Genomic DNA, 17,200 nt, shown 5'->3' on the forward strand with positions numbered 1-17,200 from the left:
GCGGCAACCACCGTGTCCGTCCCCGTCCTCGATGAGTGTACTGCACCCAAGAGTTCAGCGGGCAATGCCACGCTGAGGAAATTGCTCTTTTAGAAAAATACCTCTGGTACTGCCAGGACGCCCAGGGGAATCTCCGCTGCACCGCGTCGTAGAATTCGGCAATTCGAAGAATGTCATCAGATGCGAAGGCTCCGAAGAACAAAAGGTGAATGAATGAGCGCCGGCTCCCCTTTTATACCCGGATTCATTGGCCTTTTCAAAATAGTCAGAAGATGATAGGTTCTCAGGGGCGAACCCCATCTGTCGGTTCGACACAACGTCGAGAGACCGACAGAAAGGGAACATCACCTTCATTACCAATGAACTACCAATAAAGTTACTTTATTTTCCGCATGTAAAGGAGGAACGCAATAAAGCATCTTAACATTTAAACAGTCAAAAGGCCCTTTCTCCTTTTTTTCCTGCTCACTCTTTCTCCGTCCTCCTGACACGCACGATTGCTTTCAGTGCAGAGAAGGACAAGTTCTGAAAGTCTGTTATTGCTTGCTATATGAGGTGATTTTGGATATATGACTTTATTATTATTTTTTGTATCATGCAGCATAAAGTTCAGTCTTAGAGCGTGTTAATTCCCAAACGGGGAAAACGGTGTACACATTCACGAATCACGTGTGGAACAAGCTGTTTCTCTTTATCGGTCTCCCAGCACAGAAGACACGGAGAGATGTGATCCTGCGCTGGGTCATAGCCGGACCTCACGCTCATATGCGTCAGGGGTTCCGGTAGCAAACTCTAAAAATATCCCATTTCTTTACACCATAAATATGATATTGGTAATATATTCAGTATATATTGGTAATACATATATAATAAAACTTTTGTCAGATTATAGAATTCATTTATCTGATTCAAACGTCTCAGAGAGTTTCTCAACACGAGGCCTCCACAGTCATTGGGCTTTTGCTCGGCAAGTAACAGAATCATGTTGTTTAAAGAAACGTACAGGCAAATAAACATTATAATAAAATAATGATAGTATTATTAAAGTTTTCAATATAGTTAGTATTTGTGTGTTAATAAAAAAGGAGAATGTTACTGAATGATAAACCAAACTCACTGCAACAGATTGAATGTGAATCTTTATTCCGAAGTGAGAATTTTATAAAGATTATTTGAAACCATGAAACTTTATGGTAAGCATATAGATTGCAGCAACATAAATGCATTCATGTGTTCTTGTCTCTGTGTCTCTGTCTCATGTGTCTGTCCATCTTCATGCTTTGGTGCATCAGAAATCTTCAGGTCTAAATACAAAATGTAATGAAACAGAAAATACATCATTACAGGTTGGTTGGTATAAATGTTTCACTTCTACATTTCTCTTAAATTCATTGTAAATTTGCATTGTTGCATTACCTCAGTCTTAGCCCAAGTCTATCCAAATATATTTTTTGAATCACCTTAAGTAAAGGATAAAAACACTATTATTGTGGGTATTGTGGGTACATTTATTATGGTAAAACATCACTTAAATAAAATGCAGAATTGATCTTTGATAAAAACACATTCAGATGTCCAGTGTGACTACAGCACTGTCATTAATGTGTGAAGTGAAAACAGACTAACACGTACTCACATTTCTTTTTAATAGTTATCTTCCCATCAGAGCATGTCCCCATCACATAATCTAATCTCAGGACACCTCCAGCATTCCATCCCTTTTTACAATAAAGTTTAATCTCTTCATCACTGTGCCTTATGTAGTTATCTTGGACAGGTTGTAGGTTGTACTCCATATAAATCATAGGTGTTAGTTTGCAAGGATCTATGAGACAGACAAACTGATTTAAAGACATCAGAATAAACTTCATAACAGGATTGACAATAATATGGTATTAGATGACTTACTCAGACATTCTGGAGGGGTGTCCCATATCCCATCCCTACAGCTGTAATGTTTTTTCTGTATTTTCAGCACATAGTAAGATTGGCAAGAGTATGATACCTTTGTGATGACCTCGTCGTTCTTAACCTCAATGATATAATCTCCATCTTTTATTAAAGGTGGTGGAGGACAAATGATACCTAATGAAATCACAGTATCAAAGACAAAGATTAAGCAGTATACTACAGTTCATGGTAAATACAATGTTGTTTCATTTGCCTTTAGGATGATTTGTTTGCAGAATATATATATATATATGATAAAGTAAACAGTGATACAAGTTTCAAACCGAAATCTTGGAGACCCACGATTGGGTGATGGGGGGTTAAGAGGTGGTTGTGGTGGTTGGGTTAGGTCTGTGGGCGGGAACCACGTGGCTGTTTTAAAAACCCCCTGACTCGCCAGGTGTCTCACCCTTCACCTTCATTTGATTGTTAAAAACATTGTACATACTTATGAATACATGCAGTGCTATGCGCAAGTGTCACGAAACTATTCAACGTCAAAAAACGCATCTATGGGAACCTCTCGCGCCCGCAGGCCAGTTTCAAGATACCCAGAGTGCGAGGACTTTAGAAGAGCGAGCGTCATGCTTTTATGGAAGTTACGGCTCTCTGTGGCGCATGATACAGAACTTGTTGCCTCGCTATATTCACAAGTAAAACGTTTTAAGACAAACCATGCAGCAAAGTATCCGTTGATCAGATTGAAGCAAACTGCAACGCGTTAGTATTGGTGTGCTGATCTTCGCTCATCATATCCGTGTGAGCAGTATTTCTCGCATATGAATTCTATGAAGTCCATACATGCAGCTGTCAAGGTTAACAGAGGAGTTGAAATGGCGGTATGTAGGTGTCTTGACAAAGTACGAACCGAACTACAAAGCTATTTGCAAGACGCTAGTTCCCTATCGATACTTCACTCGTACTGCGTAGCAGGATGCTATGGGGAAAACTCCTTTTTCTCTGATGACTGAAGCTTTTCAATAGCGCAATAAAAACTGTACGGCCATTGGTGTGAGAAAAGTAAAACTTTAAACCAATGGCAGTGAAGCTGCACAGACCAATGGCGATGGCACCCGCCAAAAGGGGCGGGGCTTTTGGCTATTTATATTTAGTCATTTCTCAGACGCTTTTATCTAAAGCTGCTTACAAAGAGTTCGGGGAGCAATAAGCCATATGTCATACAAAGAGCAATAGTACAATAGGTGCTAATACAAAGTTACTAGTTTCAACAAAAGCTAGACCACTTCCTGTCGAGAGTAGAGAGAGGGTTAGTGTACGTTTTTGTTCATGTTTTGTTTTTCATATTTCTGTCAAGTATTCACAGAAGAGGTGTTTTAAGTAGTTTTTTGAAGTTTGTGAGAGATGTGGTTGACCGGACCGCATTGGGAAGAATGTTCCACCAGGAAGGAGTTGTGAAGGAGAATGAGCGGGAAAGGGATTTACTGCCCTTATGAGAAGGTATTACAAGGCGCTGTTCGTTTGCTGAACGCAGGGTTCTTGATGGGGTGTAGGAGTGTAGTAGGGTGTGAAAGTATGCCGGTGCAGATCCAGTGATCTTGTCCTGTAGGCAAACATCAGTGACTTGAATCTGATCCGGGCTTCAACCGGTAGCCAGTGGAGAGAGATGAAAAGGGGTGTCACATGAGCCGTTTTGGGCTGTTGGAAGATGAGCCGTGCTGCTGCGTTTTGAACCAGCTGAAGTGGTTTGATAGCCTTTGCAGGAAGACCAGCAAGGAGAACATTGCAGTAGTCCAACCTTGAGATGATCAGGGCCTGGACAAGGAGTTGTGCCGTATGTTCAGTGAGATAGGGTCTAACCTTTCTAATGTTAAATACTGCATATCGGCATGATCGCGTTGTCTTTCCCATGCCGACACATGTAAAATCTCTGTGTTTTGTCCGGCACATAGTAAGATTGGCAAGAGTATGATACCTTTGAGATGATTTCATCAATCTCACTCTCAATGTTATAATCTCCATCTTCAATTGAAGGTGGTGGAGGACAAATGTTGCCTGAACAAATCACAAACGCATGTATGTCTGGTTTGAACAGTTTTCTACAGTTCATCAATAAAATATTGATGAACTTAACTTTTGAATAGCTACATTTTAATATTTTGCTTTTAATTGAAATGTTAAATGAGATTTCAGACTTATTGTTATAAATCATTTGTAAATGTGACTCACTTGCGCAGTCAATCGTTCCAAACCATTTTTCATTTTTACACATCAAAGTTCCTCCTGGTATTTTGTCATATGGTTTATTGCACTTGTATGTCAAAGATCAAAGTTGTTGTATAGATTTTTCTTATATAACAGAGTCACAAACCGCAAGTTCTCTGACAGTTTGGCACACTGAGCTTTTTCTGAAATAAAATATTCCTGTATTAAATAAATAACAATGCCTGCATATACTGGATAATATGTCATGTATATGTAGACATGTATCTACATGTAATGTGCATATATTATATTCAAATTACAGGATTTATAGAACTTGACTGACTAATGCATTCTGGGTAAATCCAAGTGTGCACGTCACATTTGGCGATGGTCTCTCCTATAGATTCATAGCCATCCTCACACTCATAGCGTACTGTGTCTCCATGTGAATATTGGGTTTCATCAATAAGTTTGGAATTGTTTACAGTCAGAAGAGGCTTTGAACAAAAAACTGCCAATAAACGGGGAAAAAACAAGATAAAACCCAGAGTGCTTGAACCCAGTGACACCAAGTTTTGTACAATAGGAACATTTTGTTTATTGTATTGTATTAAGACGGGAAACAAAACTACCAATCAGAAAAGGTCACATAAAAACATAGTGTTAAGCATTTGAAAGTTCAATATACCTTTTCCTTCACATTGTGGATATGGATTATCCCAGTTTCCATCTGACTGGCATGCAATTGCTCGTTGGCCGTACATCTTCATGTTATCATCAGTGCATTTGAAAACCAAGACATGTCCAGATTTATAAGGTGGATTGACTCCTGGATGTCCCATTAAAATGTGAACTTTATTGAGATCTTGCTCCTGACAGGTGACTTCTACAAGAAATGATATAAGAATGTACAAGAATATAAAAGGTCTCCTTTGGAGAAAAACAGGCATTTTCAATACTCAGTTTACTCCGAGGCCACAGTTTGGTATGATTTTGGCACAGAACACAAACAGCCCTACCTTCAGTGTTTGTTGTGATTTCCTTCCATGTCAAAAGAAGAATAAAGAGAAATATCTTGCAGGATTTCATGTTAAGCTGTAAGCAGAACATCATAAGCAGTCCTTGGATTAATACTTTTTACACAGAAGATTTACATGTTTGAAGAATGTATAAAACACGAGGAATGATGTTTTTTAAATAATGATAGTAAAATAAAATAGTACAAATAAACTGTGCCAACAATTCCTGCATAAATTAGACATTAAATGTGTTTTAACATGTGAGCCGTTGATGTTTGTTGCAAGAAAGTCTATAGCTGGATAAACAGAGAATAAAACAATGTTGGCGCTAACATGACCGAAAGTACAATTTATTATCAAATATAAGCTATTCAAATATTAAAGAATGTTTAATATTAGTTTATTTCAATATGAATTTAAACATTAACCTTTATTCAAATGTGTAAATACAGTAGTCAGTAAATATAGTATAAAACATGATGACTGTAATATAGTGTGTAAATGTAGAAAATCTTTATAGCAGTTTACCTGTTTTAATGGAATGAAGTAATGAAGTCTCCTAGCAAAGATTGACAGTTGACTGGTAAAAAGTTTAATGATTTTCTGCTCAGGGTTGTGTGCTGACAAACATTGCATAATCTAAACAAATCCAAATACACAGTGTTTTTTAAAATAAGTCTTTATTGTGAAGTAAAACCTGCTAAAAAATGCCAGAGAACAGAAGCTGAAGAAGAGCTAAATCCCGTCTACATTGACATGGAAGTTGAACTGTATACACAGAAGTGAATAATTCAAAAGTCATGCAACCTTAACCTTGAAAAACCTTTGTAGGATACCTGTATCTTTGCTAAATACTTTCTTTTCTTTTGTTTGTTTCTCTTCAGTTTCAGTGTGAAATAGAGACAACAAGAAACAACCAGATTCTAAATCAAATAAACTCGTGTTATTTATTTCCTCTTATTAACCTTTACAATATATCAAACAGAAAATATAACGCTGAAACTAAGCACAAAAAAACATTGACGCACCAAAACACATGAATTTACAGAATTTGTTCAGAACAGAATATACCTTTATAATAAAAATAATAAATGTGTATAGGTAAAATGTCTGAAATGCAGAGGAAAATATTCAAAACACAAGCCACAAATAGTCAAATGAATGGAGATATTCCTTGAATGTCACGTAACAATGCTGTGCCATACAATACTAGACCACAAAACCTTAAAACTACTTGATAATAATGAATGTTTTTTACATACGGGAATACATCACCTTCATTACCAATGAACTACCGATAAAGTTACTTTATTTTCCGCATGTAAAGGAGGAATGAAATAAAGCATCTTAACATTTAAACCGTCATAAAGGCCCTTTCTCCTTTTTTTCCCTTCACACTCTTTCTCCGTCCTCCTGACAAGAATGACAAGTTCTGAAAATGTCATATTGCTTGCTATATGCAGTGATTTTGGATATATGACTTTATTATAATTTTTTGTATCATGCAGCATAAAGTTCAGTCTTAGAACGTGAATTTACAGACAACGTGTTAATTCACATTAAAATGCCCAAACATTCAGAGAGTGACAAAAGTTTGTAAAACGGTGTACACATTCACGAATCACGTGTGGAACAAGCTGTTTCTCTTTATCGGTCTCCCAGCACAGAAGACACGGAGAGATGCGATCCTGCGCTGGGTCATAGCCGGACCTCACGCTCATATGCTTCAGGGGTTCCGGTAGCAAACTCTAAAAATATCCCATTTCTTTACACCATAAATTATATTTTTGGCGGTGTAGTGTGTGCCCGTCTTCTAGGCCACTGAACATATAACCAAAATGGCATGATCCCCATTGCATAACACCTCTGTGAAGATTCGACTGTGAGTTTTGGTGAAAAAACATGGAAAATGTAGTTAGTTTAAAGACAGTGTGAGAAAATGAGAAAGTGTTTGTATTGTTGATAACACATTAGAATTTAGGTGTAAAGATACAGATTCACAGATCTACTATTCATTTTAATGTTTATTCATGTGATTTTTTTCTATGGCGGTCATTGGTACTTGGAATAACTGTTTTATTAAAGGTGGTACTTGAACTGAAAAGATTGGGAACCATAGTGGCTCTATAGATAGATCTCTGATACGGCATAAACCTTTTTTCCTCCATCCAGAAAAAAAGCTCCATCAATCTGAGAAGGTTCAAATGAAGGATTGCATGATATTGGTGTATATATTAAAACTTTTGTCAGATTATAGAATTCATTTATCTGATTCAAACGTCTCAGAGAGTTTCTCAACACGAGGCCTCCACAGTCATTGGGCTTTTGCTCGGCAAGTAACAGAATCATGTTGTTTAAAGAAACGTACATTATAATAAAATAATGATAGTATTATTAAAGGTTTCAATATAGTTAGTATTTGTGTGTTAATAAAAAAGGAGAATGTTACTGAATGATAAACCAAACTCACTGCAACAGATTGAATGTGAATCTTTATTCCGAAGTGAGAATTTTATAAAGATTATTTGAAACCATGAAACTTTAGGGTGAGCATATAGATTTCAGCAACATAAATGCATTCATGTGTTCTTGTCTCTGTGTCTCTGTCTCATGTGTCTGTCCATTTTCATGCTTTGGTGCATCAGAAATCTTCAGGTCTAAATACAAAATATAATGAAACAGAAAATACATCATTACAGGTTGGTTGGTATAAATGTTTCACTTCTACATTTCTCTTAAATTCATTGTAAATTTGCATTGTTGCATTACCTCAGTCTTAGCCCAAGTCTATCCAAATATATTTTTTGTATCACCTTAAGAAAAGGATAAAAACACTATTATTGTGGGTACTGTGGGTACATTTATTATGGTAAAACATCACTTAAATAAAATGCAGAATTGATATTTGATAAAACACATTCAGATGTCCAGTGTGACTACAGCACTGTCATTAATGTGTGAAGTGAAAACAGACTAACACGTACTCACATTTCTTTTTAATAGTTATCTTCCCATCAGAGCATGTCCCCATCACATAATCTAATCTCCGGACACCTCCAGCATTCCATCCCTCTTTACAATAAAGTTGAATCTCTTCATCACTGTGCCTTATGTAGTTATCTTGGACAGGTTGTAGGTTGTACTCCATATAAATCTCAGGTGTTAGTTTGCAAGGCTCTATGAGAGAGACAAACTGATTTAAAGACATCAGAATAAACTTCATAACAGGATTGACAATAATATGGTATTAGATGACTTACTCAGACATTCTGGAGGGGTGTCCCATATCCCATCCCTACAGCTGTAATGTTTTTTCTGTATTTTCAGCACATAGTAAGATTGGCAAGAGTATGATACCTTTGTGATGACCTCGTCGTTCTTATCCTCAATGATATAATCTCCATCTTTTATTAAAGGTGGTGGAGGACAAATGATACCTAATGAAATCACAGTATCAAATACAAAGATTAAGCAGTATACTACAGTTCATGGTAAATACAATCTTGTTTCATTTGCCTTTAGGATGATTTGTTTGCAGAATATATATATATATGATAAAGTAAACAGTGATACAAGTTTCAAACCGAAATCTTGGAGACCCACGATTGGGTGATGGGGGGTTAAGAGGTGGTTGTGGTGGTTGGGTTAGGTCTGTGGGCGGGAACCACGTGGCTGTTTTAAAAACCCCCTGACTCGCCAGGTGTCTCACCCTTCACCATCATTTGATTGTTAAAAACATTGTACATACTTATGAATACATGCAGTGCTATGCGCAAGTGTCACGAAACTATTCAACGTCAAAAAACGCATCTATGGGAACCTTTCGCGCCCGCAGGCCAGTTTCAAGATACCCAGAGTGCGAGGACTTTAGAAGAGCGAGCGTCATGCTTTTATGGAAGTTACGGCTCTCTGTGGCGCATGATACAGAACTTGTTGCCTCGCTATATTCACAAGTAAAACGTTTTAAGACAAACCATGCAGCAAAGTATCCGTTGATCAGATTGAAGCAAACTGCAACGCGTTAGTATTGGTGTGCTGATCTTCGCTCATCATATCCGTGTGAGCAGTATTTCTCGCATATGAATCCTATGAAGTCCATACATACAGCTGTCAAGGTTAACAGAGGAGTTGAAATGGCGGTATGTAGGTGTCTTGACAAAGTACGAACCGAACTACAAAGCTATTTGCAAGACGATAGTTCCCTATCGATACTTCACTCGTACTGCGTAGCAGGACGCTATGGGGAAAACTCCTTTTTCTCTGATGACTGAAGCTTTTCAATAGCGCAATAAAAACTGTACGGCCATTGGTGTGAGAAAAGTAAAACTTTAAACCAATGGCAGTGAAGCTGCACAGACCAATGGCGATGGCACCCGCCAAAAGGGGCGGGGCTTTTGGCTATTTATATTTAGTCATTTCTCAGACGCTTTTATCCGAAGCTGCTTACAAAGAGTTCGGGGAGCAATAAGCCATATGTCATACAAAGAGCAATAGTACAATAGGTGCTAATACAAAGTTACTAGTTTCAACAAAAGCTAGACCACTTCCTGTCGAGAGTAGAGAGAGGGTTAGTGTACGTTTTTGTTCATGTTTTTTTTTCATATTTCTGTCAAGTATTCACAGAAGAGGTGTTTTAAGTAGTTTTTTGAAGTTTGTGAGAGATGTGGTTGACCGGACCGCATTGGGAAGAATGTTCCACCAGGAAGGAGTTGTGAAGGAGAATGAGCGGGAAAGGGATTTACTGCCCTTATGAGAAGGTATTACAAGGCGCTGCTCGTTTGCTGAACACAGTGTTCTTGATGGGGTGTAGGAGTGTAGTAGGGTGTGAAAGTATGCCGGTGCAGATCCAGTGATTGTCCTGTAGGCAAACATCAGTGACTTGAATCTAATCCGGCCTTCAACCGGTAGCCAGTGGAGAGAGATGAAAAGGGGTGTCACATGAGCCGTTTTGGGCTGTTGGAAGATGAGCCGTGCTGCTGCGTTTTGAACCAGCTGAAGTGGTTTGATAGCCTTTGCAGGAAGACCAGCAATGAGAACATTGCAGTAGTCCAACCTTGAGATGATCAGGGCCTGGACAAGGAGTTGTGCCGTATGTTCAGTGAGATAGAGTCTAACCTTTCTAATGTTAAATACTGCATATCGGCATGATCGCGTTGTCTTTCCCATGCCGACACATGTAAAATCTCTGTGTTTTGTCCGGCACATAGTAAGATTGGCAAGAGTATGATACCTTTGTGATGATTTCATCAGTCTTACTCTCAATGTTATAATCTCCATCTTCAATTGAAGGTGGTGGAGGACAAATGCTGCCTGAACAAATCACAAACGCATGTATGTCTGGTTTGAACAGTTTTCTACAGTTCATCAATAAAATACTGATGAACTTACCTTTTTAAAAGCTACATTTTAATATTTTGCTTTTAATTGAAATGTTAAATGAGTTTTCAGACTTATTGTTATAAATCAGTTGTAAATGTGACTCACTTGCGCAGTCAATCGTTCAAAACCATTTTTCATTTTTACACATCAAAGTTCCTCCTGGTATTTTGTCATATGGTTTATTGCACTTGTATGTCAAAGATCAAAGTTGTTGTATAGATTTTTCTTATATAACAGAGTCACAAACCGCAAGTTCTCTGACAGTTTGGCACACTGAGCTTTTTCTGAAATAAAATATTCCTGTATTAAATAAATAACAATGCCTGCATATACTGGATAATATGTCATGTATATGTAGACATGTATCTACATGTAATGTGCATATATTATATTCAAATTACAGGATTTATAGAACTTGACTGACTAATGCATTCTGGGTAAATCCAAGTGTGCACGTCACATTTGGCGATGGTCTCTCCCATAGATTCATAGCCATCCTCACACTCATAGCGTACTGTGTCTCCATGTGAATATTGGGTTTCATCAATAAGTTTGGATTTGTTTACAGTCAGAAGAGGCTTTGAACAAAAAACTGCCAATAAACGGGGAAAAAACAAGATAAAACCCAGAGTGCTTGAACCCAGTGACACCAAGTTTTGTACAATAGGAACATTTTGTTTATTGTATTGTATTAAGACGGGAAACAAAACTACCAATCAGAAAAGGTCACATAAAAACATAGTGTTAAGCATTTGAAAGTTCAATATACCTTTTCCTTCACATTGTGGATATGGATTATCCCAGTTTCCATCTGACTGGCATGCAATTGCTCGTTGGCCGTTCATCTTCATGTTATCATGAGTACATTTGAAAACCAAGACATGTCCAGATTTATAAGGTGGATTGACTCCTGGATGTCCCATTAAAATGTGAACTTTATTGAGATCTTGCACCTGACAGGTGACTTCTACAAGAAATGATATAAGTATGTACAAGAATATAAAAGGTCTCCTTTGGAGAAAAACAGGCATTTTCAATACTCAGTTTACTCCGAGGCCACAGTTTGGTATGATTTTGGCACAGAACACAAACAGCCCTACCTTCAGTGTTTGTTGTGATTTCCTTCCATGTCAAAAGAAGAATAAAGAGAAATATCTTGCAGGATTTCATGTTAAGCTGTAAGCAGAACATCATAAGCAGTCCTTGGATTAATACTTTTTACACAGAAGATTTACATGTTTGAAGAATGTATAAAACACGAGGAATGATGTTTTTTAAATAATGATAGTAAAATAAAATAGTACAAATAAACTGTGCCAACAGTTCCTGCATAAATTAGACATTAAATGTGTTTTAACATGTGAGCCGTTGATGTTTGTTGCAAGAAAGTCTATAGGTGGATAAATGGAGAATAAAACAATGTTGGCGCTAACATGACCGAAAGTACAATTTATTATCAAATATAAGCTATACAAATATTAAAGAATGTTTAATATTAGTTTATTTCAATATGAATTTAAACATTAACCTTTATCCAAATGTGTAAATACAGTAGTCAGTAAATATAGTATAAAACATGATGCCTGTAATATATTGTGTAAATGTAGAAAATCTTTATAGCAGTTTACCTGTTTTAATGGAATGAAGTAATGTAGTCTCCTAGCAAAGATTGACAGTTGACTGGTAAAAAGTTTAATGATTTTCTGCTCAGGGTTGTGTGCTGACAAACATTGCACAATCTAAACAAATCCAAATACACAGTGTTTTTTAAAATAAGTCTTTATTGTAAAGTAAAACCTGCTAAAAAATGCCAGAGAACAGAAGCTGAAGAAGAGCTAAATCCCGTCTACATTGACATGGAAGTTGAACTGTATACACAGAAGTGAATAATAAAGTCATGCAACCTTAACCTTGAAAAACCTTTGTAGGATACCTGTATCTTTGCTAAATACTTTCTTTTGTGTTTGTTTCTCTTCAGTTTCAGTGTGAAATAGAGACAACAAGAAACAACCAGATTCTAAATCAAATAAACTCGTGTTATTTATTTCCTCTTATTAACCTTTACAATATATCAAACAGAAAATATAACCCTGAAACTAAGCACAAAAAAAACATTGACTTCAAGTGCACTTGTTTGCTCCAATAATTTCCTCCAGAACAGCATTCTCTCTAAATGCATTTTAATATTTGTTGGTAGAACCTGTTTCTTCCTGACCACTTGTTATGTGTAGTGCTGGATGAGAGTAAATGAGTGTTATATATAGCTAAAATGATCGTGTTTATGTGGGGATGACACCAGGTGGTTAACAGGGGTACAACGCATTGATGCACCAAAGAACATGAATTTGTTCAGAACAGAATATACCTTTATAATAAAAAATAATAAATGTGTTTAGGTCAAATGTCTGAAATGCAGGGGAAAATATTCAAAACACAAGCCACAAATAGTCAAATGAATGTACACATTCCTTGAACGTCACGTAACAATGCTGTGCCATACAATACTAGACCACAAAACCTTAAAACTACTTGATAATAATATTTTTTACAAACGGGAATACGTCTCGGTTACGTATGTAACCTCTGTTCCCTGATGGAGGGAACGACTCATTGTGTCGAACCGACAGATGGGGTTCGCCCCTGAGAACCTATCATCTTCTGACTATTTTGAAAAGGCCAATGAAATTGGCGAATGAAATTTGCATGCCGGGCTCCGCCCCCGGATATCCGGGTATAAAAGGGGAGCCGGCGCTCATTCATTCACCTTTTGTGCTGAGGAGCCTGAGAGCATCTCACGATCGCTGCAGCGGACGGCTAGTGTTGTGGCATGAGGGACGTCTCTCGACGTTGTGTCGAACCGACAGATGGGGTTCCTATTGAAAACGCCACAGCACTAAGCCGCGTCACAATCTCTAGCGAAGCGACGTTGACCGGCCTGGGCAAGCCACACGTGAGCGCTATCGCGAAATTTGTAACCTTCCAGTGTGGAGGCAGGGGGTCCCAGAGCTTTTGGCAAAGATGAGTAGCCCCTGCCCTCGGCCACCACAGACGGAGGCTTTGTTCTCTAAACGAGAAGCCGTCCGGTACCGTAGGGCTACTGGGTAAGCGCTGTTCCCTCAATGTGGACGTGCGCTACGGAGACCACTTCCCACCATAGGGGGGAATACAGTGGAGACACCAACATGGTCTCACCAAATAGGGGAGAACTCATGGGAGGTATGTGCGGAATGCCGCAAGGTGGATGTCCACCTGGGGGAGGTCATGGGTTGCCACGCGGGGAACCATCTCATGACGACATCTCAGACGGAACCACCCTAGTGGGGGGTTACTACGTGTGGGGCACTAGGTCCGGTTAGAGCTATATGTAATAACACAGCTTGATACCCGGCCATAGGCGGCAGGGCTGCTCCGCCGAGCCCGCCGCCCTGAGTGCTTTTTGATGGATGGACGGACTGCCTATTCTTCACCCTTGGGGAAAGAAGGGAGGCAGCCCATAGCGCACTGATCCACCTAAGAAGGGGAATGGCGCTATGCGCAGGCGTACGCCCTACGACCGCTGGTCTCACCTGTTGGCAAGACTCGCGGAGGTTGCAAGCCTCTGCGAGGTATAGCGTAGCCCAACCCGCAACTCTACAGATGTCTGCCAGAGAGGCGCACTGAGCCGATGCCCACGAGGAGGCCACACCCCGAGCGGAGTGTACCGTCACTCAAATGGGCACGGGCTAGGATCGGCACGCCGTAGTGACGGCGTGTGCAATCCAGCGCGACAACTCTCCTCGGAGACAGCACTCCCGTTGCTGACCTCCATAACAGACAAGAGCTGCTCAGGGCCTTGAAGCCCTCCGTGTGGTTCGAGTAGAGGCGCAATGCGCTTACTGGACACCACGCGTACAGGTTGGGTCTTTCTCCCGGTGTGGGAGTGCCTGCAAGTTCACCACCTAGTTCCCAAGGGGGGGCGGCGGAACTTTGGGCATGCAAGTCGGCCGGGGTCTCAGGATCACGTGAGAGTCACCGGGCCTAAATTTGGCAATCGGTGGACACGAAATGCTTGCAGGTGCCTCACCCTCTGGATGGACTCGAGCCCCAGCAGGAGAGCCAACCCCCCTCGCAGAACGAGGAAGGGGGCTCTCCGCAGGGCCCGAAAAAAAGGGAACCCAGAGGTCCACCTTAAGGCCCCAAGAGGGTACCGGGCGCGGGCGAGGCTTTAGCCCCTCGCGCCCTAGAGGAACCTAATAATCAGGTCATGCCGCCCCAGAGGCTCACCAGCAACTGGTACATGATAACCGCGACAGCGGGTACCCACGCTCCAAAGTGGAAGGGGAGATTACTCCCCAGCCTCTCCTTCAATAGGACAGCACGTTCCTGAGCGAGCAATTCCGCGGGTCTTCTCCTCGAGAAGAGCACCAGGACGAGAATGGTGCCACTTAAAGGCATCCAGCCTTGTGGGCATGGCCTTTGCCTGAGTGATAGTCTCCACCACTGTGGGGGGTAGATCATCCAGGAACTCCTCGTCCCGTCCAGGAGCCAGACCCAAAGGTCCGGCTCGAATGCCCAGGAGCCTCTGAAACTGATTTCAGGGGACCACTGGCTGCTGCCTGAAGTACAAGCAGCTCAGCACTGACTGTGCGTGCTAGAGAGCGAGCACACCGTCATGGAGACAGTGTTGAGTTCCCTACCAGGAAAAGGGGAGCTCTGCGCCAGGGAGAGCTGCTCTTTTTCCCGGCTGACCCATTACTGACATGCCAGCCCCTCGACAGTGCCGAGGGAGACTGGACATGAGAGTATGCGGTCAGTTGTCATGAACCACTCCTGGTGTCTGACAGACACCAGGACGCCTCTGCGCCTCCTGAACGGCACCCTTGCAAGGTGCTGCTCAAGGTATGCAGTGACCCCTGGTTTTGGGGATGATGAAGTGCGGCTGTAGAAGCCACTGGACATCTCGGCCTAGGGGACGGTTCGATCGCCTTCGCCAGAGGGGTGGCAGCCCCGGCCTGGAGCACGGGAACATCCCTGCCTCTGCTGAGGTAAGAGGATGCCCGAAGCCCAGCGGAGTTCTGGCGAACTGGATCGAATGCCGAGACGGACCGCACTCCCAGCCACCGTGATGGTTTGAAATGCTAACCAAGCACCCAGGGACCTCACAGGGTCTCGAAGCGAGAGTGCTGAGGGCTGCTTTATACTCGCCATTGCGTGCCGCCACAACACAACGTCGAGTTGCCGAACACCATCTTTCAGAGGGTGAGAGCGGCTGCAAAGTGGGACCCAGAGAGAGACCTCTCCTTTTGAGAAGGCGGGCACTAGGCCCCCGGAGGGGCCCAGAATGTGTTGTGACGCGGCAATGACCGCCCCAGTCCGACCATCCAGCGACCAAGGCTGGGTCGGGCCCGATGGTTCAATCTCTCTAGGTGGTCCTTCTATCGACGTCTTCCTCCGGGGAGCCACCTGCGGGGGCACCAGAACCGAAGTCAACGGTGGAGAAGGCCGGGGCTGCTGGGGGGCAGACCACATGCGAGACCTCGACGGCCGAAAGGCGGCCGGGTCACAGCAGGCCGGTCTGTTTCTACACTGTCAAAAGGCTGCTGGAGCAGTCCTTGACAGCTCCACCAATCAGCCGACCTTGCGAGAGGGGAGTCGGGAAAGTGGCCTTTCTCGACATCGCCCACCTGCGCAAGATTGAGTCCGAGGCATCTTTCCGGGCCACTGATGTGGACATCGTCTGACCCAGCCTGCGCTGCCACCGTGGTCCCCGGAGGGCCAGTCGGCGGCGGCAGTACTTGGGTCGGTCTTACCCCGTGGGGCTCTCTTTAGCGCCCTGGCCTGCAGGATGGCCATGGTGTAAGAGTGGTGGCAGCTTGGCCCGCGGCACTGCCAGCCTCAACACCAGAGATGTCGAGACCTTACATGCCCTGGACGGTGAGTCTAGGTCAAGCTCCCCAGGTGGCCGCTGTCTGCGGATACCCGCGACTGCATGCTCCACCCAGGGTGCATTGACATAGTCCCTAGCTGCCTCCCCGCCCCGAGGGAAGAGAGGGCGATAGAGTCAGCTAGCCGGAAGCGCGCCGAAGGGGGCGCTCCAGGTCTTACTGAACTCCTTATGCAGCTCGGTAAAACTCAGCACTTGAGCCGGGCACGGCTTGGAGTCGTGCCCGGACCCAATGTGCGAAGTACCCAGCCGCGAGCGTCAGGGCTGCGGCGCACCGCAATCCGACACTCACGGCGGTCCGAGCGAGCATGGCTGGCATCTTGACGTCTGCTCTCACCTGTGCTCGACCTCCCGAGGGGAGAGCTTCAGGGAATCGCCAGAGTCTGATGCCAGCAGGTCACTCTCCGATGCTGCAAGAGAGACCTCATCTCCACGGCTCCTGTCCGAGCACGTGGCTGAGGAATAAGACGGCTTAGGACCATCTTTGGGGAACTGCTAAACGAGAGAGACGGGCGTGAGTAGTCCGCGAGCCGGCCGGCTGACGGATTAACGCTCACGATAATCCCCACATCACCCTCGCTGCTCGCCGCCGCTGACGGCAGGGCCGTAGCCGCTGCGGTCACAGAACGGGAAGCAAACGAGGTGGTGGCTGGATCTTACAGAACACAGCCACCGTGACGCAACGTCTGAATAGCCATCCGCCCGCAGTGACGCAACGTCTGAATAGCCATCCGCCCGCAGTGCGGGCAGGACGAATCCACGAGGC

General features: G+C 42.6%; 2 protein-coding genes across 2 annotated transcripts; both read right to left on the reverse strand.

Annotated features, from left to right (window-relative positions):
• Window positions 1–1,121: 1,121 nt before the first annotated feature.
• LOC306902863 (complement factor H-related protein 1-like) lies at window positions 1,122–5,711 on the reverse strand. The gene is made up of 8 exons (XM_079471744.1): window positions 5,661–5,711; window positions 5,133–5,208; window positions 4,802–4,999; window positions 4,457–4,624; window positions 1,909–2,085; window positions 1,637–1,825; window positions 1,417–1,460; window positions 1,122–1,304 (listed from the first exon to the last, which is right to left on the reverse strand). Exons 2-7 carry the CDS (start codon window positions 5,200–5,202, stop codon window positions 1,435–1,437), a joined length of 828 nt encoding a protein of 275 aa, XP_079327870.1. The 5' UTR covers window positions 5,203–5,208; window positions 5,661–5,711; the 3' UTR covers window positions 1,122–1,304; window positions 1,417–1,434.
• A 1,894-nt stretch (window positions 5,712–7,605) lies between these two features.
• LOC306902865 (complement factor H-related protein 1-like) lies at window positions 7,606–12,187 on the reverse strand. Its single transcript, XM_079471746.1, has 7 exons — window positions 12,140–12,187; window positions 11,612–11,687; window positions 11,281–11,478; window positions 8,393–8,569; window positions 8,121–8,309; window positions 7,902–7,945; window positions 7,606–7,789 (listed from the first exon to the last, which is right to left on the reverse strand). Exons 2-6 carry the CDS (start codon window positions 11,679–11,681, stop codon window positions 7,920–7,922), a joined length of 660 nt encoding a protein of 219 aa, XP_079327872.1. The 5' UTR covers window positions 11,682–11,687; window positions 12,140–12,187; the 3' UTR covers window positions 7,606–7,789; window positions 7,902–7,919.
• Between the last annotated feature and the right edge of the window lie 5,013 nt (window positions 12,188–17,200).

This window comes from Barbatula barbatula, assembly GCF_947034865.1.
Source record: "Barbatula barbatula genome assembly, chromosome: 13".
Classification (NCBI taxonomy): Eukaryota; Metazoa; Chordata; class Actinopteri; order Cypriniformes; family Nemacheilidae; genus Barbatula; species Barbatula barbatula.

What these genes read in the sequence shown, in the direction of transcription:
- LOC306902865 (XM_079471746.1), bottom strand. Translation starts at nt 11,681, where the DNA reads ATGAAATCCTGCAAGATATTTCTCTTTATTCTTCTTTTGACATGGAAG. An exon ending in TCCACAATGTGAAGGAAAAG is followed by an intron (nt 8,570 to 11,280) that starts GTATATTGAACT and finishes TGATTTCATTAG; the next exon opens with GTATCATTTGTCCTCCACCA. An exon ending in GATAACTATTAAAAAGAAAT is followed by an intron (nt 7,946 to 8,120) that starts GTGAGTACGTGT and finishes CCTTTTCTTAAG; the next exon opens with GTGATACAAAAAATATATTT.
- LOC306902863 (XM_079471744.1), bottom strand. Translation starts at nt 5,202, where the DNA reads ATGAAATCCTGCAAGATATTTCTCTTTATTCTTCTTTTGACATGGAAG. An exon ending in CACCCCTCCAGAATGTCTGA is followed by an intron (nt 1,826 to 1,908) that starts GTAAGTCATCTA and finishes TCTGTCTCATAG; the next exon opens with ATCCTTGCAAACTAACACCT. An exon ending in GATAACTATTAAAAAGAAAT is followed by an intron (nt 1,461 to 1,636) that starts GTGAGTACGTGT and finishes CCTTTACTTAAG; the next exon opens with GTGATTCAAAAAATATATTT.